The 24,791-nt window shown below is 43.1% G+C and overlaps 1 protein-coding gene across 1 annotated transcript in view; it reads left to right on the top strand.

Moving 5' to 3' along the window:
- Window positions 1–24,791, top strand: part of LIMCH1 (LIM and calponin homology domains 1) — a 174,457-nt gene that overhangs the window by 134,721 nt on the left and 14,945 nt on the right. The window contains exons 18-26 of the mRNA XM_035549530.2: window positions 3,165–3,291; window positions 6,082–6,236; window positions 6,433–6,835; window positions 10,209–10,430; window positions 18,846–18,939; window positions 20,881–21,053; window positions 21,721–21,826; window positions 23,838–23,866; window positions 24,485–24,568. Coding sequence (XP_035405423.1) covers window positions 3,165–3,291; window positions 6,082–6,236; window positions 6,433–6,835; window positions 10,209–10,430; window positions 18,846–18,939; window positions 20,881–21,053; window positions 21,721–21,826; window positions 23,838–23,866; window positions 24,485–24,568 — 1,393 coding nt within the window. The remainder of the gene's footprint in view (window positions 1–3,164; window positions 3,292–6,081; window positions 6,237–6,432; window positions 6,836–10,208; window positions 10,431–18,845; window positions 18,940–20,880; window positions 21,054–21,720; window positions 21,827–23,837; window positions 23,867–24,484; window positions 24,569–24,791) is intronic.

Genomic DNA, 24,791 nt, shown 5'->3' with positions numbered 1-24,791 from the left:
TTTTGCAAAATGCAGAGCAAAAAATACAGAATGGTGTAGCTGGGCATGCTGTTATGTGGTAAAGTGCTGGCAATATGGTGTCTTCTGAAGGGGGAGAGGCACAAGAAGGTTAACTCGATAGGGTTGAAATGCAGTGCATCTCTCTCTTCCCCTATATTGCCTCCCCTATAGCTAACGTATTGCTGCTGACCAGTCCCTCACCTCCCTAGGAGATGGGCTGAGTTCTGGTGGTAGTGTGACAACCCAGTGTTCATTTAGGCTTATGCTTTATACTTTAAGCCCAACAATTGAATTATAGTGGTATGAGAAATTTGAGTATTAGTTTACTAGAGTCTGATCCTTTAGCCAGCCTGTCTCTTTTTTATGTTTTGTTGGGGTTTCTTAAGTCTTAGTATGTTTATAAATGGTAATGCAGCCACATAATAAATGCTTTGCATAAGGATTTTAACATACTCTCATAAAAAGATTTTTTACCGTAGATCAGACTCTAAAATTAAATGGTCTGAACTCTCAAGTCTATGAAGACGTTTTTATCTCATACTTCAAATTTTTATTTAAAAAAAAAAAAAAGTATTACTGTATTATAACTCTTAACAAAAACAACTGTAATTTGCAAGAATATAGTAGTGTAACTTAAAAAATCACATTATCCCAAAGACCCAGCCCTTCAAAATAGGTTGGTCTGCACAGTTTTTCCCAGATCTGTGTTAAAACAGCAGATGTGGTACGCTGGTCAGCAGAAAGGCCTGTCGCTTCCAGAGTTTGGATGCAATCCCCAGAGCCTTGCTCATGGCAGAAAATTCATGGTCAGGAATTCTGTACTGTAACATCTCCCCCATCTGCGTGCCTGTGACCTGGCAGGCGGTTGAAGGAAGACGTAAATCTACCTCTGTTCATGCAGGTGATAGTTGCAGACTGGAGTCATCCGTAGCTTATGTAAGAAAGAAATCGGAAGAAATGATGTCAGACTCATAGTGAAAGTGTCTTCTGACAGAAGCCCGGAGAGTTTTGGCCTCAATTTTCTTCTAAGGATGAATGTGTCAGGCAGAGAAACCGACGTAGGCATTTCAGGTGGCCTTTTCCATGTCCTGAGGAAATGAGGTGGCTCTCGATAATGGCTGTTACGCGCTGGTCAGAGCAGAGAACAGTGCTTTGAGATGACTCCTTCAGACTGCTCTCGTGGGATGCCAGATGTGCACGATAGCATGTTACTGCAGAGCTGACGTTAGGCTGATGACAGGTTGAACCTATCTGGTAGCTTATCCACAGCAGTGAAGGGTGAGCAGCGTGAGGTGACGACTAGAATAGAAGGTTCGTATGGGGTTGTAGTGCATGGTTTCATTCCTACTGTAGGTTGAAGCCTTTTCCAGAGTGCCTTTTTAATTGCATTATTAATAGCCATAAAACCTTTGTTTTGCCATCTTTGTGTACCCTGAGTGAATGCAGGGAAAAAATACTAGCCTTTCATTAGGAGGTCAGCACTCCTAGTTGAAAGTATCTTTATTCTCCCACCCCAAATGACCAAGGACTAGTCCTCATGCACTAAAACCAGTTACCAGCATTTCAGGTCTTCTGTTTTCTTCTACTTTATGTGAATGAAGTATTCTTTGACATGAGGGAAAGGTACAAGAAGGGAGCTACGCAACCAGTTAGACCCAGTAAGCAAATAGTTAACACTAAAGGCTTTTCTTACTCTAAGTTTCAAAAACTGGAAAAAAAACAGCGACAGTGGCTTTATTATGTTATTCGTCTCCCAACCTACCTCAGCAGTTTGCAAAATACGGCTGGTATTTAAATGTTCGTTAGTAGGCTTTTAGTTTTTAAAACAACAGCAAAACTTGCTATCTCTTCTGTTATTTAAGAGTGCTCCAATCTAATCCTGAGCAATACAACCCCTAAATTACCCACAGAGAATCCCAAAGTACCCCTCCTCAGCACTCTGTTTAAGGGATGAAGCGTGGTAATATGCTGACCTCACTGTTTGTGCTTAAAGGCAGTAGGGTGCGTTCTGCCTTTCATTTCTGCATAAATGCCTACTAACGGGATGGGGTCTGTGCATGTCCTTTTCCATCCACTGTCCAGACCTTTCAGTTTTCCCTACAGAGTGGGTTGCTCACATCTTTGCTTGCCTGAATAAAATGACAGCTAAATATTTATAAGCACAGCTTTCCGCGTGTATTCACTTTGATTACTGCGTACACAGTTGCCTACAATTTTGTCTTCATTTGGTGCTTCTCCTGCTAGTCAGCTCACCTAAAGCTACAGATGATCATTTGAAGACTGCTGCGAAATTACCTCATGTGGAGCTGCATGGCTTTTTTCTTTTTGCTTTTTTGCTTTTAATGGCACAACTGAGGTCATGTCTTACTAATAATAGGTAGTACGGGGGAGTAGTAAGTCCATTATCTACATGTGGAGATCTTTAAATAATATGAATGGCTGTATAATATCAAACCATGACCTTTTTTTCCTTTAGCTTTCCAAAGGTCAGGGACAGAAATAGCATGTGTATGAAGAAACTGTTCTGTCCTGATTACGATTGTTTGTTGTACAGTTGGCTTTGCCTTTGTTAGGTTGGCTGGATTAATAAGTTGGTGCTGATAGCATTGAGTTCCTTCGAGGCAGGGAAGGGAGAGGAGGAAGCAACATGCTGTTTGTGTTGCATGGACTTCTCTGGGCAGGGTCTCCAGGTTTCTGTAGCATTTAGCCAGCCATGCTGCCTGCAGTGTACTTCTCAAGCCTCTCTTGTTTTACAGTAAAATGGAAGCTGCTGTCTGCAGTATAACTGGAGAGGTCAGTGAAAGCTCAGTGGGAAACATCTTCAAAAAGTTAAATACTCTGACCTCAGCTCTGAATGCAATGATTTTAACAACAGCTACTGATGGAGCGTTATTGTTAGTAACGCTTCTTAGTGAGAAATAAAGGTACTGCTGGCTAATGAAAACAAGAGAAAATTGAGGAGTATATTGCCTGAAGTGCTGCGTGGAAGTCATATGGCTGCTAACTGGTCCTTCTAGGGGACTGCTGCTGCTTTTGGGAGCTTCGTAACGGTGCAGGTGTCTGATTCTGCTGTAGCACCCTCATGTGGCTTTAGCTCTAACAAAGCTGAGGGAACATAAGCTTATAAATAACACTGCCCTTCTTATTATTCCCTCATCGTTTAGGAGCGTGAGCATGTTTGACATGAGATGTGAAGAAGAAGCTGTGTCTCAGCCTCACAGCAAAGCTCGCCATGAAAAACTGCAGAACATACACAACCAGCTGAAAGAGGACGAGACCAGATGGCAAGATGTGAGTATACAACATTGTCTGCAACGCTGGCGCTGAAGCCAGCTAGCTGGGCAAAAAAGTAAAACCTGCTAAACCTACAGTTGCTCTGTACTAAAAACAGGAGCTTTTTTCTTTGGTTTTTTTTTTTTTTTAAATGTGTTGTTCCTAAAAGCATAGAAGTTCATAATTTGATGTACTTTACACAACACACAGGTGCACTTGGTATTTTGCTTTTGTATAAAATTTAATTAAACTATAGGTAAAAATGGAAGCAGGACAGCTTCTATTCACCGATTTCTCTAATTTTCTAATTAGTAAATGCCCGAAGTGACAAAATATAGGACTAAGTAGGGTGATAAATATATAGGTTGGACTTGACTTCAATAAATTGGATAGATACAGAAAATGCTAATATTTTCCATCTTATCCAAGCAAACAAATTACCGTTCAAGTTAGGTACACCCTGCTTGCATTACAAACCGTTCCCAAACCCTCCTTATTCAATGTGTTTTTTAAGTTGTCCTGGCAATTTTGCATTATCTTCAGCAAATCAACAGGGACAGAAAAACATTGTTCATGATTTGCAGGTAGGTTAGTACCAGGAGTCTCAGTATCAGTCTTGTTCATTCCTAAAGACTGATTTTCACTGAGGACTGTCTGAGTTGTGTTATTTTTACATCTCTTCAAGCAGTTAGTACAGTGATTCCCAATTATAAGGACAGCTGCTACAAAACATTTTTATAGACATTTTTATAGAAAATTCAGAAAAAAAAAAAAGAACAGTATGCACAACTAATAAATAACTTTGTAGAACAATGAAGGATTTCAACTGAGTGGTCTGTATGTGTGGGAAGCCTTAATTTCCCAGCAGAGATAAGAATGAGTCCAAAGGAATTCAAGAGGTTTGAGAACTCTTCGCTGCTGAATGGAAAATCCTCTGAGCTAAAGTGTGCAAGTTTTCCAGGCCCTCAGCACCTTACACGCCAAACTAAAAGTTCTGAAGAGCTACTAAAAATTCCTGTACTGGAATGTCCTTGGCATTCAGAGGGCTTTGTAGAGACGACACCACATTCATGGTCTCATATTTGTTATATGCCCATGCTGTAAATTTGCCAACAATTAACAGTTTCATAGCTTGTTTTATTATTATTGTTTTTCTAAAGCAGCAGAGCTGGAAAAGATAAACATGTCTGGTTTTTAATTGCAAAAAGAGGAGGAGGGCTTATGTTATGAAATTTGCTAATGAAAAACTAATTTCCAAACAATAGGCAATAGTGGGAGTAGCTGAATAAAGAAATTCTTTTGTACTTCAATGAGAATAATTAGTAACTGAAAAAAATGAAAGGCCATGTTTCAAGAAGGGGATTATGGACTGATATATGTAGGTCATGAGAAGAAATACTTTAATGAGCATTCCCTTGAGTGTAACGTCAATAATTTGTGGTTTTAAGCTAAATTAAAAGTGACAAGGTTTGTTCCTGGTTTTAATAAAATAAGTTATGCTTGCAGTACCTTCTGCTGTTTACCAATAAAAATGCAATTAAAATATTTGGAAAACCATGTAATTAATGAAATAGCCTTTGAATTAAGTATGTGTACAGAATCTCTGGTTTTTATTAAAACCAAAATTTGTTAGAGCGTGTGAAATACTGTCTGTATCCTAATCTCCTAATGTTGTAAAGTTAATGACAAACATATCCCTACAGTTTCCTATGAAGTTATTTTTATTTGCAGAAGTTCTGCAGAGGGTATTTTTTAACATGAAAAATTTTGTTCCTTTCCTGGTTGGTTGCAGAGAAATTTTACAGCTTAGAAACACTTGTTCCCTGTAGTATTTTACTGTGAAACCAATCTTGTCTTTCTACCCTCCAATATTTGTGAATTCATAAACCAAGCAGGATGCAGGATGTAGGTGCCCATAGCAGGTATCCCTCATGGCTTTCTGTTTTAGTATCAAGCTGGTTTCACATGAGAAGTGAAGTACCAGAATCACTGGGTCCTCTGGACAATTTTGGACAGGCAGCTTCCAAATAGAATAAGATTATTACTTCAACAAGAATGCGTCTACATAGCTGGATGCAAACCACAGTCTTATGTCAAGCCAACCAAGTGCGAGCAACACAATAACCTGTTGCTGAAATCTGGGCCCATGAGGAAGAGTTTAAGTTTGGATTCTGCACTGCATTTTTCTGGCTGCATAGTCCCAGGTCTAGTGTGCTTGCATGTAGTTAGCTGACAGCATGGGCAACGTATGTGATTTTCAGATCTCACAGACAGTGTATTCATGGAGCTGTACTTCATGGTGAAGCAATGTCCCTTCCACCAGTGACTTCCTGCCTCTGGCACACCTGATCGTTAAAATTCCCCAACAACCTTAACTTTTCTACTTCATCTTCCTGAGGAATCAGCTTCGGGCCCTAGAATTGGCACTAGGGAAAGTGACTGCTCTAACTGGGCCCTTCAGGACACATTTCCTAATGTTATTACCTAGCATGCTTCTGCAACACTACAAAGCCAAAAACAAACAAACAAACAAACAACAAAAAAAACCCCACACCAGCCACCAGTAAAAATACATGATGAAATTCTGACTGCATCCTGCTATTAGGAAAAAAATAGTACAGCAACATCTTTTTATGGTATCATCTCCTTTTCTTTTTAAAGTAAACACCGCTGCCTGCAGGTAATGAGAGCCTGGTCCACAGCCAGGAGCAGACGTTGCAGAGCTTTGCTGACTGGGTTCATTGATTTCTTATAGCCAGTTTTTAGTTGTTTGCAACTCTGCATTCAGCTGCCTTCCTTCTCTTGCAGGACCTGGCTCGGTGGAAGAGTCGTCGAAGGAGTGCTTCCCAGGATTTAATAAAAAAAGAAGCTGAGAGAAAGAAAATGGAAAGGTTATTGTCTGGAGATGGATCAAGTGAGCGCAGAAAAAGCATCAAAACCTACCGAGAAATTGTGGAAGAGAAGTACGTTTTTTTACTGAAGTGCAGTGGCGTGTCTGAAAACGCGGTGTGCTTTGTCGGTGATAGGTGGCTGTGGGCAGCCAGGCCTGCAGGACTACAGTGGGGGAGAGGGAAGGATATTGATGGAACAGAGGAAACAGGAATGATTTGCAGTGTTAATTTTAATGTGATGGTTTTTCTTGTATTGTCTCCCGTGCAGAGAGAGAAGAGAGCGGGAGCTTCATGAGGCGTACAAGAATGCAAAGTCCCAGGAGGAGGCTGAGAGCATCCTCCAGCAGTACATCGAAAGGTTCACCATTAGCGAAGCTGTCCTCGAGCGTCTGCAGATGCCAAAAATTCTGGAAAGAAGTCATTCAGTGGAGCCAGATTCCCCACTGAAAGACCCGAATCCTCTGAGATACTTAAGGCAACAGTCGCTGCCTGCTCCAAAATTCACTGCCACCATTGAAGCAACCATTGTTCCCACCGCTGAATTAGAGCCCAGCGGTTCGACGGGCCGCACATCTCCCAGCAAAAGTGTTGTCTCCAAGGCCGTGCCTATGCTGACACCCAAGCCTTACTCTCAGCCCAAAAATACACAGGAAGTTTTAAAGAACTTCAAGGTAGGATACGTTGCACTCCTCAGAGTCAATTGGGAGGTAGAAAAAGTCCTGACTAAATCATCTCAGCATGTAAATGTTTAATGCAATTTAAGTAAAAAATTGTAGCAACATCCTGATGTTATAAAATTCAGCTTCATGCTCTGTGCTTTCCAGCCTCGTGGTTACCAGCCTTTTGAGGAACTTGACCCTGGAGTATTTGTGCTGGTCATTTTCCATCAGGCTAAATTTGTTTGGGGGAAAAAGAGAGAAAGAGGGGCTTCGAGGATAAAAGCAAGGCATTTTGTGAGAAAGAGGTTAGGAAAGAGTATGTTGTCATGTTTTTTTTTGTTTGTTTGTTTGTGTTTATAACAAAAAGGCAGGGGTGGGGTCCTTGAAGGCCTTGATGTTTGGAGCAATACCTGAACGGGTTTTTGTGTCGAAGATCTGATTTTGCCACACCCAGACGAGTCTGTCCCAATCAGCCAAGTCACAAGCCTTTGAAACACTGTAGGGTGCATCTATTTCAGAGAGTCACTACTCCTTCAGAGTTCAGAACCAGCTTGCCCAGAGATGCTCTCTGTCCTAAACATGCTTCTCACCGGGGTTAATGGGGAAAGCTGCTTCACTGGAGTGAAGAAGGAATACAGGGTGCCCATGCACATCGAGGAAAAACAGATTGGTACTGGGGCAGTGGTGTCACTGGGAACTGCTGGTGAGAGAGGTGGGGTGGCTGCATTAGGCTGCAAGAACTGGACAAAGATTATGGGAATAAAAGAAGTATGGGAACTTGGACAAAAGTAGGGCTGCCTTGAATGAGGACCCAGATATAGGCTTTGGAGTGTTGGCAGGGAGGGTTCAGAGAAGAGACTGAAATTAGGGTATAAAACCTGGGGAATATATGCTTGGACTGGATGGATATGGAGAATGGGAGTAGGATTCCCTTCCCTTCCCTTCCCTTCCCTTCCCTTCCCTTCCCTTCCCTTCCCTTCCCTTCCCTTCCCTTCCCTTCCCTTCCCTTCCCTTCCCTTTCCCCTTTCCCCTTTCCCCTTTCCCCTTTCCCCTTTCCCCTTTCCCCTTTCCCCTTTACCATTTTTTCTCACAGGACCAAGACATGTGTGTATCACATTTATGTTAATCCATACATAGTTCACATATAAAGGGAGAAGTTAACACATGGATGCTTCTCCACCCTAGCCACCACTGAAAGTCTGTCTAGATCTTGGATGTGGAGGAGTGAGATTTGTCTTAATAAGACCCATTCCCTAGATTATGTAGCTGTAGCATTATTTTGCCCCGAAACACCAGTCTGTCGACGATTCTCGGCTCCAGTGACAATGTGTTGACTTGCTCCAGATCAGGAGAGGAGTCTGTTTGTTTAACTCTGCAGCTGGGGCATCTGTCCTGATCATTCAAACATTTGGTTTTCCTCCCTAATATAAATAGAGAAATGTCTTAGTCTAAACAGAGACATTAAAATGGATGGTGTGGCCTGCCAGTGTTTTTCTGGCTTTTATATTTCTGAGGTCTTTCATGACCCACCTCTCTAGCAGATAATCCAGCACACAATCCCAGAAGACTTGGGGCTCAGTGTCTGCCCACACTTGCAGTTGGAAGTAAACCAAGTATTGTGCAGCGTGGCTGAAGGCAGTGAGGAAAGGGAGGGAACTTTCCATCTGAAAAGCAGCCAGAACGGGTGAAACACGTGCAGAGCCCGGCTGGTTCTCCCTGCCTGGGAGCTGGCTGTGTGAGGTGCCAGCTGCCCTCACCTCCCTGCACTCCCATCAGAGCTGGGGATGCCCAGCGCCCTGGAGATGGCCTCCCAGTTACTCGTCCTCAGATGAAGAGCAGGTCTCTGGAGGCACGTGTACAAGAAGTTAACAGGAGAGGTTTGCCCCTAGCACAGCACCAATTGCATATACTAAGTTGGAGTGCTGCTTTTGAGGTATCTAAGCTGTTTACCCAATAAGCAGAGTATTGGAGATAAGTGAATAGTGAACAGAGGAGCGGGGCAGGGAGGATGAACTGGCAAGAACTTCTCTTAAACCATGTCTCAGTTTGGTAAAGCAGTTTTGACACTTGTTGCATCCTTTTTCAATAGCAGCGAAGTAGGCCAAAAGTTCCCACAGAAAGCCAGACCTTTGAGCTTGTTTTTACACGTTTTTTGTTTATGCAGTACCTGTGGAGAGCCCTGACATGACTCATCACCATATATATCCCGGATGACTTCTCTAAGAAATCACTGGTCTCTACTATTGCTCCCCCAAAGTCCAGTTAGTGGCAGAGCAGAGTCTCTCTGTACTTTCTCCATCACCTTCTTGTTGTCTCTTGCGATGATCCTTTTGCAAGGAAGGATCTGCGTGCAGAGTAGCAAAGCTCTTCTCCAAAACTCAGCCCTGCTGACATGCCTATAAAGCTTTCTGCTGTAGCTAGGCAGGAGCTATATAGTGCTACTGATACCTTGTGCTCTTCTGGTCCCTCTGCAGATCCCAGCTGGGCTCTTACTCTGAATGTCACCTGAGTTTTTTGGAGCGAGACTTTCTCTGTGTATGCCTGGACTTCTACAAAGAGCCCGCCAAACAGAAGGAACTTTCTAAGTGCCATGCCCATCCAAAACATATTGATGAGAGAAAGCTGTATCAGTGCAAAGGAACAAGCTAGAGCTTGTATTTTCTTCCTTGCTTAGGAGTTCCTCTGGGGGAATATAGGCCCTCCAAGGAGCTAGCTTAACCTTGAGAACAAAGTAGTTAAACTGTTTCTGCTCTCTCATCTCCATGATGACTGCATAAAATCATTTTTTGGGAAAGTGGCTATTTATTTTATAACCTCACAGAGAAGGTGGAATGCCCGGTTTTATTTGTTGGTTCCTCACTTCCCTGTCACGAAAAGTAAAGAAACAAATGGATGAATTCTGCTGCTCCTGAGCCTTCAGAGTTCACCCAGCAGCGCTTCAGAAAGCATGTGCACGTAACGCTGTGGTGAGCTTGCCAGTTGCACAGCAGCTCGTTGGTGTAACTAGTCCTGGAGAACCAGCTGGCTTCTTGCACGACACGATGCAAAACCCCAAAGTTTCAGTCTAAATACAGCTTAAAGCATTGTTCTTTTAAAATCCACTGCGTATGTGATGTACATAAAAGGTACTTGTAAGGTACTGGGAGAGTGAAATGTGGGAAACTGGGAAAACCAGGAATATTCTGAACTTGTCTGTATTTTATGAACCCCCCCTAGAGTGGGGTTTTCTTCTGTCTTGGCCTGTTGAAATGTGTGCTTGGCTCTGTCCTGCACTGATGGTGTAGACTGTGTTAACAACAATAGTAATGTTGTGTTGAAGTCCTAATTTCCTAGATTTCTCTGAATGCTAATTTCCTCTTTGCATTTATTTAACTGTATTCTGCAGGTAGATGGAAAAGTCAGCGTGAATGGAGAGAATTTCAACGGAGTTGAAGAAAAGGATAAAGAGTGTACAACAGTAATATTTACTCAATCGCCAAGCAGATCTCTGAAATTTGATGGAGTAGCCAGAGGGGACAGGCCCCCAGTAGAGTTGAAGAAGGACCCCACAAGTGTTGAGCTCAGTTTACAGAGGCCTGCCACTCAGAGTGTGCACAAAGAGCCAACAGTAAGAGCAACACGAACAAACCAGCCTTACTTTCTCTGCCAATTTTCTGTCTCGTAATGTATTTAATCACTAACTAATGAAACCCAAGTGGTTATGTTTGTTTTATTTCTAGAGGGTGTGCCCAGACCAGGAAAAAAAAATCCTTTGTAAATTAAAGGTTTCTTCCTTTGGGATGTGGGTAGAGAAATGGGAAGGGAAGGTTCAAAAACTTTTTGCAGCCAACGTTTCTTTTTTTTGGGATGGCATGCAGCTGATAAGCGTGCTTTAAATGTGCTGGCCCAGGGAGAAACTGACTCTGTGTCCCAGCTATTGTGCACGCTTATTCAGCTCTTCTCCTGATGTTAGCTGATTAGATCAGCAACATAATTGGACTGTGTGAGCCATTATAATTAGTCTCAGTTTTCAATTTTCAAATGAGGATGTGGATGTGCTGGCAGTTTTGAGCATTCAGCTTTTATTCCCCTCTCAGAAATATTAGAAAAGGGGATAAGCTATTGAAATACTCCAAGGGGCCAATGTGCTTCTTAACTGCCTTATCAGAGAAACAAATTAATTTTACCTTTTCATCTTTCTCTCCCCCTCCTCCCCAGAGAGAAAGGCAGAAAAAAAAAAACTGGAGCACATCACAGCAGGAATCTAGATGCTGCAAAACTATCACAAAAGTAGATGGTTAAAAACGAAACAAGAAATAAGGACTGGACTGCTAATAAAGCATGTTAAAGGATTGCAACAAGTGGCAGGACGGGGAGTTTTAGCCATTCTTTTTTGTGTAACAACAAAGAGAATCAGAGATGCGGTGAAACGTGGATTATGATAATTTTTTGCTTTCATCTCAGATTTCTTCCAAGTATCGGCCAGGTGGATAACAGGGAGTGGGCAGGGATCTGTCTCAGGGAGGGATGGTTCATTCATGCCAAAGGGCTTGTGTCTTATCTTACTTCCAGCTTCACGGCAGTCTTTGGCCACAGACAGATGGGCTTTGAAGTCTACTTGCTGTAAAGTAGCTGGGAGCTGGGATGTGCCCTGAGCACAGACTTGATCTTGTCCGGGGGAACTGGTGCAGAGTCAAGAGTGAATGATTTGCAGGATGGCAGAGCAAAGATTGCTTGCTTCAGAATTAATTGGTTCTAAGGGAGAAGCCAGGTAGGCATTGCATCTGGTAGGGGAGATCTGGGAAGGGGAATGTTTGGAGGGTAGAGAGGGGCCAGGGCTTGCCATAGATTAGAAACAATCACAATGGTGATCTGAAAATTAGCTAAACATATATATCACCGTCTCCATTTTTAGGAGCTGTGGAAGAGTCGAGAGAAAATTCAGTAGCAGCTACTGTTAGGGCTTGGGCCTCTTTGTACCTGTTTGATGCCCTTTCTTTTTCTTTCTGTAGTTTTGAGGATGATGTGGCCAGCTGAATTCTAATATTTCTGCTTACAGTGTCTTAGCCCTCACGGTGATTTTGGCAAACAGACAGAACTGCTTGAATTCCCAGATTCTTTGCAACTCTGACGTTTGCAGAGTAACCTCCTGGTTTGTAAACTTGAGCGTACTTGATGGTGAAGTCATCTGGAGAGAATGAGCACGCACCCAAATGGTGCTATTTCTCCGTTCCAACAAATGATTTTTTATCATTAGCTTCATAATTTGATCGTTAATGTGACTGGGTAGTGCAAATCCTTCTAATTACTCCAGGCACTTCAGCCTCAAACACAGGTATGTGTGTCAGGCATGTCAAGGGCACAGCATGGTGAGGAGGTTGCTTTGAGGGAATCTACCACTGGCAAACAAGTGGAATGCACTGAGCATGACGGGTCAGAGAGAGGGAGATCTGTCTGTGGCTGGAAGCAAATTTGCTAGCCTGAGATAAGATTTACTGATTTGTTTCCTTCTAAATACTTGCTTCTCTTTACCCAGATGCTTAGTTTTAATTTTCCAGGCAGTAATTTAGCTCAGTCAAGTGTACAGGAGTGCCCTAGTTCATGGATGGGAAGGGCTGAGGTGCCAGGCCACAGAGATGGAGCATGGGACTGACACTTGGCTTCCTCACTGGTGTGGGGGCACAGCCTGCACTGCCAGGCATCTCCATATAGATGCCATCAGGCTGGGGCCAGCTTACCTGCTGGAATGAGGCAGCTACCTGGAGTCACTTCACTCAGCCTTCCCCCTGTCCCTGTTTTACTTTGGTTTCCGAACAACTGATACAGTGATGTCAGCCAGCATCTGCAGTCTGGAGTATTGAACTCATCTCGGAAGATACAGCCCCTCCTAGGAAGGCTGGGAATCCAAGCATGGAAAGAAACGAGCCATCTGGGCTTGTTGCACTCCTCATAAAACACCTTCTTGGAAGTAAGGAAACCTCCAAAGCTGCCACTTTTATCACCTCCAGCTGGGAGAAACCTGTGCAAGGCTGAAGTAAAGACTGTCTTCTAGCTAGTGGTGATGTTGATATGATCCTTTACGAGGCAACAGCTCAGTTCGCCACTGTGTCTTTTTATGAGACTGGTGTGGCATTTTTCACAAGAAAAGTTTTTCTTTGTAGGGTCTTGATTAAGCATGTGTTTAGTCTGACCCACTCAGAAAGTTTCTGTCTGATGTTTAACCCTACTGAACTTTTAGGAGAAGAGGAGAAGACGGAAACAGGGATAGGAAGCAGCCAAGATGAAGAAGCAGAGCTATCTGAAGTGGAAGAAGCAACTACATTTCTGTTAAGAAAAAAATTGCGAATAGATGCAATGGAGCATGTTTTCAAAGCCTTTTCTAAGCTTGCTTTCACTGCCATTATTTGCACACTTTCCTTTATTGATACAGTTTAGAGACTTGTTAGCTGTGTCCTTCCCTGGCTTGGAATAAGATTCACAGGCACTAGTTCCTCTGTCTATTGAGAGATGCTCTTTTTAGTTTTTGTTTTGTTTTGTTTTCCTCTAGTTGCTCCTAGCTTAGTTTTCTTTTTGTATTTTATTTGCTCACTTTCTGCCTGGACTCTTGTGAGAGTGCATATTCCTTTTCATATAGATGTTACCTTTGGCCCTCCTGTCCTCCTCATCTGATTCTCTTCCTGTTCTTTGCGTGCCCCTTCCTCCTCCATCCCTCTTACAGCTGCTTCCCTGCTGTTTCAGTTCAGTTGTCAAATTGACCGGTCCTGTCTTCTCTCTGCCTGGCAGCCTTCCCTTTGAAGCTCTGTAGCCCTGCTCTAAATCTGTCCGGCTGGCCTCAGGCGTTGTCTGCAATCCGGGAAGATGCTGTGCAGCTGTACTTCAACAGCTCTCTTGGCCTGAATTTTGGAAAAAAGTTTAATCAAGTTGTACCACTTGAAATGCTAGTATGATTTTTTGGGAGCTAGGGAGGCGTAAGAATCTTTTTACATGGGTGTACCCCATACCTCAGTATTTAATTTTTTTTTTTTTTGATTTTACATACCTTTATTCAAAGCAGTTTGTTATATTTTGCCTCTGATTTAAGGCTGACTTTGCTAGGAGGGGTAAATTTGGCCTATCAGTAGGATGGAAGTATCCCACTGGTGTTTGTGGAACAATGTGCAGCTAGGAGAGGTGGCAGGTAAAGTACATCTCCTTTTTTTTTATTTTTTTGCCCCTGCAAAAACTGGGGCAAAGGCCAAAAGACTGACATGCTCAAAATCCTCTGATCAGTCAGTGGCAATGCCAGGAACAACGTGAGAATCATCTCCTCACTTCAGTCCTGTCTTTCAGCCGTTAGGCTGTGTTTTCTTTCTATTATGCATAGCAGTTATGCACATTACAAATACTGAGAAGTTGTATCCTCTTACTCTTTGAATTAGAAGTTGGCAAAATAAATGTTTTGTTTTAAAACAATATTTGTGCAGATTTTAGTGTAGGGGGATTAATTTGTCAGTGCATAACATCACTTTATTTTAACTAATCTTTGTATGACCATTTAGAAATTACTGGCTTGTTATAGCTCTAATTATAGCTTTGCTCTAATCAACCAAAAAATAAATAAATATAGACAGCAACTTTAAAAAGGTGGGGGTGGGGTGGTGGTGGTGGGGAGATTTGGGCTTTCTTTTAATTTTTAGTTAGCCAGCTTAAACTTGTCCGTTTCTACTCACTGCATGCTTGGCACAAAAGAAACTTTTTTTTCTATATCCAAGTAACACTCTCCTTCATCTTCAAAAATCCACTGATTGAACTGAGATTAAAGTATAAGCTTTCTTGTGGTTGGGGATTGTTGGCCAAAGTACAAGCGAGCAGGGCTGAAATCCTGATTTGTACGTATCTGGTAAGACAAGTCTTTGTTCTTTGATTCATTACAAGAAACACTTGCAGAGTAAGGTATATATATTCCAGATTGACAGCTTTTCCTTAACCATACATGGGAAGATTCATGGCGGGCTGGACTACCTGAAGGGAAAAAGGGTTAGGGTGAGAAATCAGAACAACAAAACTTCAAAGCGGGTAGAACAGAACTCTGCTTGGGATGTGGTTATGAATTTAGCATCCATATCTCCCATCATGCAGACCCCCATCCAATTTTCAGTGTCTGCAAGTGATGGGAGATTATTTTTTGCCCAATTGAGCAGTAATAACGAGCAAAAATGACTCTAACAAGAATACTTAACACTATTTCTTGCAGCACTTTGAAGGCTTCTCTGTCAATTACTGATCCACCCTGGTCTTTGGCTGTAATAGCTGATCTGATTAGAGCATTATCTAGCTGCCAGTAAAAGAGGCAGATGATTTAACATGTCAGAGCAGTGTCTGGCTGCAGCACTGCACTGCCATAGCATGCAAGGCACTTACCTGGGGCAGCCCAAGGTCATTTCAGCTTTACCACTCGCAACAGAATAAGCTAGCTTCGATTAGAAAATCATCATATGACATTTTAAAGTCTTGAAGTATAACCTGGAAAATGCTGATACATATACAATTTCCATCATAGAAGTTTAAAGGATGCATCAGGTAATTTGTACGTGTGGCTATTGATACTGCAACCAATTTCATTCCTGAGTGACTTTACAGAATTCACACTGTAGTTCTCACCTGATTCTTCCAGATCTCTGCATTCTTGCTGGTTCCAGACATCTTGTTTCATCATGTTTTCATAGAAAATACGGTATTACCATTTTATGTGATTTTGTGTACAAGTAGTGTTAACTGACCTGCAGTTTGATTTAATTTACAATAAGGACTAATAAAGTTCTGCTGCAATTTCCTTTGGAGTTTGAATTCTTGTAGCAGTTGTGAAGTTCAGTGTTTTGGGAGTTCCTAGTTAGTGTATTTTTAGGGTTTTGTAAGAAAGGTTCTGCCACAGCAGTAGGCAATGGGGCTGTTTCTGGCTTGTGTGGTCATAGTTCAAGAAATACCTGGACCGATATGATTCTGTGATTCTGTGATATCCTAGTTCATGGGATAAAAATCCCATCGGCCACAAACGGAACTGATTTATTGTCATGCCAAAGGAGAGTTTGATAACACTATACAAGAGCTTCCCTCTTAAGCACCTGCAGCAGAGGCAGTGATACCTCTTCCCACACGAATGCCTGTGGTATGGATATGCAGCACGGGTCCTTCATCCCAAAATGTCAGATCTGCTCTGAAATGCCCGAGAACCTTACTCACAAAGTTGTTTTTCAGTGCCCATGTCAAAATACAATCTTCCCAAGTGCAATTGAACGTTTTAATGGCTTTTTTATATTCAGTGATAATATTGTACTTTGATTACAAAATATTTATGAAATGCAAGTGATAGTCCGTGGTGGAAAAGACATTTCATCGGCTCCATCAGTACATGAATTTTTTACAATGTATCATATACCTGTGGATAAAATACTAGATAATATTACATTACTTGGTATTACAAATAGAATTAGATACACTAGGAATGAGAGTTCCCCAGTGAAGTTCACTTAATCTTTTTTTGTAAATTACTTACTAATCAGTTTTATATTTTTAGCTTTATGATGCTAACATTTAATTGCTCAGCAAAGGGAGGAGGAAGAGTCAAGTCTTCTGAGCAGGAGCAGGGCTTCTGCAGCATGTCATTTCCAAAATCAATTTTCATGCAGCAAGCAGTAGCTCTTCCTTTTCTTTTTTTTTTTTTTTACTCTTCTTTGAAAGAATTTCTATAAATAACATCTGTATCTATAACTAGCTCAACCTCCATACTGGATATTAAGATCATAGTTAGATTCAGTTGTGATTTCACTTACGCAGGATAGCAGCGTGGCACAGCACCATGTAGGTTCCTGAGGTAACTCTAGAACCGAAGGAGGTAACATTGCATCAGCTCCATGTATTTGCTGAGCCTTTTAAATTTTCAGTTTCAGCACTTGCTTTTTGAGAGTGGAGGGTGAGTTCCATTGCTTTACCAAAAATAATAATCATCTAAATATTAATAATTGAAACATGAAACACTTTCATTGGAATGCTTGTGCTTGGTGACGATGAATAGAGCTGTTGGGTAGGTGCCTTTTGCCTTTCCAGTGAAAATGTACTTTGTAGAGGGAAAACAGTGAGCTTTTGTTAATAGCTATTTGTTTAGTTTTAACGGAGGAGTGCAGGTTGTAGAATCACAGAATAATTCAGGTTGTAGGTCTCTAGCGGGGTCTTCTGCTCAAAGCAGGATCAGATATAGGAGCTGACCAGGTTGCTAAGGCCTTGATCATTCGAGCCTTGAAAACCTCCAAGGATGGAGATGGCAGCCTGTTACACTGCCTGGTTGTCCTCATGGAGAAAGAAATACTTATTTCTGCATTGCACAAGGTTGAGAGTGAACAGATTTCCAGTAGTTGTTGCTGTCCTGTCAGGAACCAGAACTGAGGCTGAAGGAGACATCCTCTGTAGTTGCGGTATTTTTCTGCCGGGGTAGAGGAAGGGGCAGAAGCTCTCACTGAAACACAGGCTGGCATCAAGGTGAGCTGGGGAAGGGTGAGGTGGGTTATACAGAAGAAGAGAGCAGCAGAATGGCAAGGGGCAAACCTATCACATTTGTCCGAGTTTGCCACCTGCGCCTTGCCTGGAGCAGAGGACTTGGGTGGGCAGAGGTGAGGGTGCAGGGAAGGCACCAGGCGGTGAGGGAAAAGCCCTGCCTGGGGCAGCCATCCCCAGCAGGTGCCACAGGGGATGCACTGCCACTTCCAGCCGCTCACCACTGTCGTTTGGTGCCTGTCCTGCTTCCCAGCGCTACCCCTGGCCACGGCCTTGCACCAGGACTGGTCGCAGGGAGTTGTCCCAGACACGTTCCCTGCCCCTCGCCACAGCACGCTTCCCTCCAGAGAGGAGCAGAGACGCAGGGATTCGCTCCCGCTGCTGACGGCAAAACTCTCCAAAGCCAGTGTGCCCGCAGGCACTGGCATCCTGCTGGCACTGCCACCAGACGTCCTGGTGACACCACTGAGGGAGCCCAGGCCTGCTGCCCCTGGGGCCTGCTGCCCCTGGGGCCTGCATGGATGAGGGGCCGTAGGCTCACGGCCGTCTGTGGGGAGGGGAGGCAGCGTCTGCGCAGAGGGCGGAGGTCTGAATCCTGCCCCCAGAAAAGAGGAAATTTCAGCACATTTCCTCACTTGCAGCTGTTAATAAGATTGAGGGGCAGGAAAGGGAGTCTACAAAGATCACTTCTGAAATGCATTGCTTTTCATTTCTAAAAGCAGTCTGCTGCTTTTTTTTTTTTCTTCCTCTGTTGGATGCACCATTTTCTAGCTCTCTCATGTGCTAGAGGCGCCGTGCAGTAGCTGATTGATTTGCTGCATTTTTTTTTCTTGATTTGCCTACTGGGGAAGCAGATGTAAAGGGGAAGCTGCTGAATAAATCAGCTGAAATGCTACTGTTATTTTGATGGTGTGGTTTAGCTCTGCAACAGGCTTGTCCTGGGTCAGGAAGCTGGCTTTTCAAAACGATTTGGATTATTGGCTTGATACGGTCTCACCATTTTTTTTCAGTCCTTTCCCAATAACGTTTCAAGTATTTCATTACCTTTATTGCCAACTCTGCCTTTTCCCTTCAGATAACTGATTGTTTAGACAACCATGAAATAAAGGAAGTATTTAATTACTTTGCCACTTTTAAAGCCCTCGAATGTGCTGGGTATTCACTGATGCATACGTTTTTGTGTTATTCTGGAAGAGAAAACCAGGGGTGAAATGTATGCTTATCTCCAGCTAACACAATCCAAGATATCCTACAATTTTAAAAGCTTGCATGAACTATTCCAAAGCAACTGCATAATGGCTGCTTGCTGAACGTTTAGAAAAGGAGATTAAAGCCCAGTGACTCGATGCCAGAGCAGCACATACTGCTCAGAGACTCGCTCCCCAGTGCACAGCTCCCTACTGAGCTCTAAAACGGCGCGGACCCAACACATTACGAAGCAGCAGCGAACACTGCCCTACAGAATTAACTCATACTTTTATTTCCAATGCACTCACTGTGTTTCCATGCTCTGCAGGCCTCCCCGGGGGAAGCGGATCCGGCAGCCAGCCAGCAGACTGAGGGCAGCCCCGGCGGAGCAGGACCCGGGAGCCCTTCGGGCACATCCCCAGGTGGGTGGCTGCTGCCCTGGCCCCTAGCCTCTGCCCTGGCCCACCGCTGGCCTGGGCTTGATGCCCACCCTGCAGCAGCTGCAGCTGTAAGTGCATCTGCAGCGGCACCAAGAGGGTTTATTAGACAGTGCAGAAGATGGCAGAAATGACATTCACGGCTGCATGCTGCTCTGGGTGCAAGGTGACAGTGTTGTGCACTGCCTTGATTTTCTGCTTTAAAGGCTTTAGGCACAATCCGTAATCTGGGGAAATGAATTTACTCGTAAAAATTGAAACTGCTATCCTCTGAATGGTGTTTCTGAAATATTACCTTTGAGCATGCATTTTGTCTACTGCCTGCTATCATACTAAGCTCATGGTCTTTTTCTGTTCATTTTTTTAAATGGGTCTATCAAAGTTCAGTTTGGTACAGGTAAGTAAAAGGGACTGTTTACAGTAGGTATTTAAAGGAAATCTCTGCCTGTAATTGGTATATAAATATGCTGCTCCAATTTGCTGAGGATAAATGTGACTTAAGTAATTGCGCTTGCCTCTCAAACATCAATGGAGTACCATCCTCCAAGATTAGAAACACATCCAGACTTTTCTTGATGTACTGCTAGTGACAGCTCATCAGCTGGCTTAATTACTTTGTCTCGTAGTTAGAAATAGGCCAGACTTTCAGGTAGAAAAAATCATTGCATAGCAGCACAGAGTGTAACAATCTGGAATTGCAGCTGGCAAGTAATGTAGAATTTGCAGGTGTGGAATGAACCAACCAAATTCTCTTTTCAACAGTCAGCAGCGAGGAGCTCCACACCTGTGAGAAATGCTAAATGTTAAGTATTGGTAGCAAAGGTTAATATGGTCTGCCAAAGAAAGCTGGGAGAACACCTTGCAAAAGCTGAAATGGTGAAAGAACGTGGTTTTTCATTGTGTCTGCTTTGGAGGGATAGATGGTCCAAGCTGTGTGACAACCTCATCTGCTGTTCAGTACAAGCTAGATACTTCCATGCTGTGACCCCTAAGCCACTAATGGTGTGGGAACTGCTCCAAAGTGGTGTGCATCTGCCAGGCAGCAGGAACAGCTCTTGTCTCTGCTGGTGTGGGCATTCTTAGTGCAGCCTTGGGGTGCCTCCCTTTCTTAGCTCCCTCTCCTAGCCTGTCAAAGGGGTACCTCTTAGAGGCAGAACAGGATCAGAAGCTGAGATTGTGCTCCAGGATTTTTAAGAGATATGTGGGTGCTTGTGCACTGCCTGGGATGCTGGAAACTGCTCCACTTCCAACGGTGGTACCAGCTGGCAGCCATTAGGCTGCCATAGTCCTCAGCTGTGGGCTCTTGTGCTCCTTGTCCTTGTAAAGTAGCATCAACTTGTTTGTTTTTGGTTGGTTGGTGGGTTTTTTTTTGTTGTTTTTTTTTGTTTTGTTTTGTTTTAAGAACTGAATGCCAACCTGGTTATTCCAGTCCAAGGCTTCCTGTTACCACAATTTATTTGCTTTCTGATGCTTGACTGACTTGGTTCAGTGGAAACAGCCAAGCTGGCATATCTTCCAGTGCTGACAGTGAGACCAGGTTAACTGTTGTAGAGCTGCTTGTCCAGGTAGCACCTTAGAATAGGATTCATCACACAGCTCCAGGAATGCATACTACAGAGATCTATACCTCAGTAGGTGTATTGTAGGTTACAGCTCATTTCAGACAAGAGAGGTGTCTAAAATAGTTTGGGTGATCCTTCCCCAAGAAGTGCCTCTCTGCCTTTGTTAACCATGAAGGGTGTCCCATGGTGACCTACTCAAGTGTCAGCATCTACATTTTATCAGGTGAAATTTATCTTTCAATTTTTGTGTTTTCTGAGAGATTAATTTTGCCAGTGTTAAAGAAGGAAGATATGAAATAGGTCTACATTGTATTTGAAAAAATATCTTAACCTTGTGACATTCTCTCTTGTATGTGTGGATTAGGTTCCGATCAAAAGCAATTCAAGTCAACTGCAGCTTGTGCCAGCCCTGTTGTGAAGAGCCTAGAATTTCCTCCTAGTCCTGTCCCTTCCGAGGAAGCTGCTCCAAGTGAGAAAGATGTGAAGAAACCTGAAATGGAGCAGCAGAAGGAAGCAGTGCTCCCTGCTACACAGGAGGTATGTATGGGCAAGAAAGAAAGGGAATGGAAAATGAAACAAAGAAGAAGACCTCACAAGAAAATGGATATGGTGCAAATGGCTGGTTGGTATTTTCTCTCTGTATATGTCACATCAGGATTTAATTCAAAATATGTCAGGGAATGACCCTGAAAGAGATTTTCTCTGCCAAATCTAATGATTATAAGAGAGTTCCTCCTCCAAAGAAACTCCCCAGTGTCTGCTTGAAGTGTTTGAACCTGTAAACTGGCTGGAGTGGAAAAAGAGAACTTAACCTGCAAAGCCCAGTCCCTCCACACATTGGGACAGCAGAATATCCAGAAGGTGTAAACAGTGGAGCTTGCCCTCTTAGTCCTCTTGAAGGGCTGAGTAAGAGCAGGGTGTTGCAGGGGTAACAAATGGCCATCACCATACTGCTGTCAGGTACGCTAGATGTTGGTCCTGGGTTAGGATGAGCCTTGGTTTGCAGCGTGAGTATCAGGAACAAACAACTGATGGTTATTTCCAGGACTTCAATATTGCAAGTCCATGTTGTAATTCTGGAGATAGAGGCTTATGAAACTTTGATAATATTGTTTCAGAAATTAAATAGAAAGGGTTTAAGTTAATCTTTGATTGTACCTGGTGATTTTTGAATGCAGTTTTCTGTTCCCAAACATCTGAACAGGTAATAAAACCGAAAGCCGTGGAACAAGAAGGGAGTATAGTATTGCCATTTTTAAAGAAACTGCCTGAGACCAGCCAGGTCACTCTGCAGAATTCTGATCGACAAGGTGAGCAAAAAGAGAGGTTGGGAGCTGCAGAGAGTTCAGCTGGACATAATGAGATGCATGTGTGTGGTAGTCAGGAGGGGAATGCCTAATCAATGACCTGTAGGGTATGGAAGATAATATGTTTAATTTCTAGTTGCATCTGACTGATACTGGTAGTGTGGCTTCTGTGATGCGAGGGGCACTTCTTGCTGTTCCCCTTAACCACAGCAGCAGAATTGTGACACGAAGGAGGGGGTCAGGGTGGATGCTAACTTGCACTTGTCAGGCCTAACAATTAAAGCTCTATTATGTCCATGAGTATTATATTTCATTAGTATGTTGCTCACAGGTGAAAATGGCTTAACAATTGGGTTTATCTCACAATTAAAAACTCCTGGAGACAATTCTTCACTCAGCTGCTTGTGTGTAGCTTCTCTTTATAGATGACCAATGCACATATCTGGCCACATCCCCCAGTTTGACCTGTGCGCATCACAAGCTCTTGCAAAGCAGAACTTATTTTTCTTGCCTTCATGACAAAGTTTTGCTTGAGATTGGTAGTATTTAGTAGTTTTATTTTATATTGATTTTAGAGATGCATATATGTAGGTATTGTGAAAGAAAGAGGGGGAGAAAGGGCGAGAGAGGGAAGTTTTCTTCCCCCTGTGAACTTGCAAGGTTGTCAGCTTATACATAGGTAATATAATGATTATCCTGGCATTTTCAGGATTAGAATTACTGAAGGCAATCCACTGTGGAAAGCAGGAATGTCAGTAATGGAATTAGAAATCTCACTTGTTTTAGGTGGGAAGGTGCTTTCCAGACAGGCTTTGCCAACAATATTGTTTTGTTTCAAGCACAAATTAGTCCAAATACGGAATGACAGATTGTAGGTGTCTCTGGTATTTTCTAAGTGATGCTGAAACACTTGGCTGCTCTCTAGTGTTCACAGCATGTATACTGTGAAAAGATCAGGTAATCCTTTAAAACATGCATCTCCAACAGGAACAAACACGAGAGTGAATTAGCATTCCTGTGCTAGAGCTCTCATACAGGGTTAGGTGCCCTGTTGCAAAAGTAGCATTTAAATTTGGGTAGTCCTTGTGATCTGCAAGTCCTTTGAAAACCTTTTGAGCTTGTTACAAAGCGACTGTAATAAAAACCCCACTGCTGGCTGAGTAGGCCGGGGTCTGAGCCTCGCCATCGCCTTTTGACCGCGCTGTGTTTCTTGTTTTGTCTCTGTGCCGTCCCCTGCAGAGCCGCCCCGCAGGGCCGCGGTTCCGCTTAGGGTGCGGAACGACTGGCGGCGCTCACGGTTTTTCTCGCAGCCAGGTAAATGCAGCACTAAGAGCAGCTTCATCCCTTCCGCTGCCTCGAGTCCTAGGTGTCTTCAGCTGTGGAACTGGGGTGAAAGCTGACGATCCCAGGGACTTTTCCTGCCTCTCACTTCCGTAGAAAGTGTCTATTCCTGCTGCACAGTTGACAAAGAGCTGTTGGGTTACGCATTGCTGTGATGCTCTGGCTTCAGGCACCAAATGAAATCACTTGCCTCTAAATACCTTTTCCTTATTTCTTTACATCAACCTGAAGACATGAATAGAAAATGGCAACGGTCCTCTTCGTAACTGTGGCTCTTGAATAGTGTAGTCCCACCCTTGTAGCTTTGCTATGCTTTTTCCTTCCTTGCACTGAACCATGAAAGGAAAAGTAGATCAAAGTAGGTAGTGCTCAGTGTTCAAACACTGCTAATGGCTGTGGCCAGAAGTAGACAGCAGTAGCTAGTGGTAGAGTAGAACCTGGTGTTAAAGTTGTGCTTTTCTATACCCAAATCAGAAGTAACTTTGTTGGTGATGGGTGTAGTCTATTTTTCTGGTTTGTTTGCTTGCAGTTTGTCCTTGCATTTGGTTGTGGGAACAAATAGAAAACTAACGTGAGGCTTTTTTATACAGACACTACATAGCTTTAATTGCAGGCGAAGCACTTTCTGCTGTTTTGTCCTGTTAAGTTTAATTTTTCCTTCTTTTTTTTATAGCTGAGTCTGATAGTGGTGACAAATCAAATGTAAGTACCTTTTTTGCACTGTGGTTTTGGTTTAGAGATATGTGTTTAACAAAAGTGATTTTTTTTTATGGAAACTGCCTTGTAACATCCCCAAATCAGACTGAGAGAGAAAAAATAGAACCCAAGCCAAAACATGGTCTAGATCTGTAATTTAAGTGTTCTTCCCTGGATAAAAATTTAAAGCGAGGCTTTAGGCTGTTGTGCTGGCAGACATATGAAATGAGAGAATATATTTCACATTCGCAAATTGCTTTGCATGTTGCACGGAAGATTACAGAGAAGAAAAATAGAAGTTTTCCTTAAATTTGGGCACCTGGAGGCATCTTTGTTCAGTGCTGCTTAGAGCTTTCTTTTGGGTCTTTTTCTTTTTGTTCCCTCCAGTTGAAGTTTCCCAAGCCTTTCTTTGCAAACCAAATGATTATTCTCTCATTTGGATACCTGTGGGAAAACCCAAGTGTCAATGAAGCTCAGAGTACGGTCTGCTAACTAAGAGTACCATTATCTAGTTCTGAGTTTCCCATTTTAACATCACTGCCGGGGGCAGACCAGACGAAGTGCAGCCTTCTGGTAGCCTTGTGAAGTATTAAAGTCTAATAGCTTGGTTTTCCTTCACATAAGCGCTTCAATTTCTGGTCCTGGGATCCAGAAGAAGAGCGGAAGCGTCAGGAAAGGTGGCAGCATGAGCAAGAACGCTTGCTTCAGGTAAGGAAGACGCTACATTTCTTCCACCATGTGCTTCAGCTGTTTCCAGCTCCTTCAGACAAAAGTCGAGTATTTCATGTCATGTCTTCCACACCCTCTGTGGATGCTTTAGAGAGTTCTGTAGCATATGAATGAAACACATACTCTCTGTGGTTTATGCAGTCTTACTTCCCCCTTCCCCACACCCTGGGTGGACTGAAAGGGTTTAGTTCTGCATTCCAAT

This window comes from Cygnus atratus, chromosome 4 (assembly GCF_013377495.2).
Source record: "Cygnus atratus isolate AKBS03 ecotype Queensland, Australia chromosome 4, CAtr_DNAZoo_HiC_assembly, whole genome shotgun sequence".
NCBI lineage: Eukaryota > Metazoa > Chordata > Aves > Anseriformes > Anatidae > Cygnus > Cygnus atratus.
This window is presented reverse-complemented; position numbering and strand designations above follow the sequence as displayed.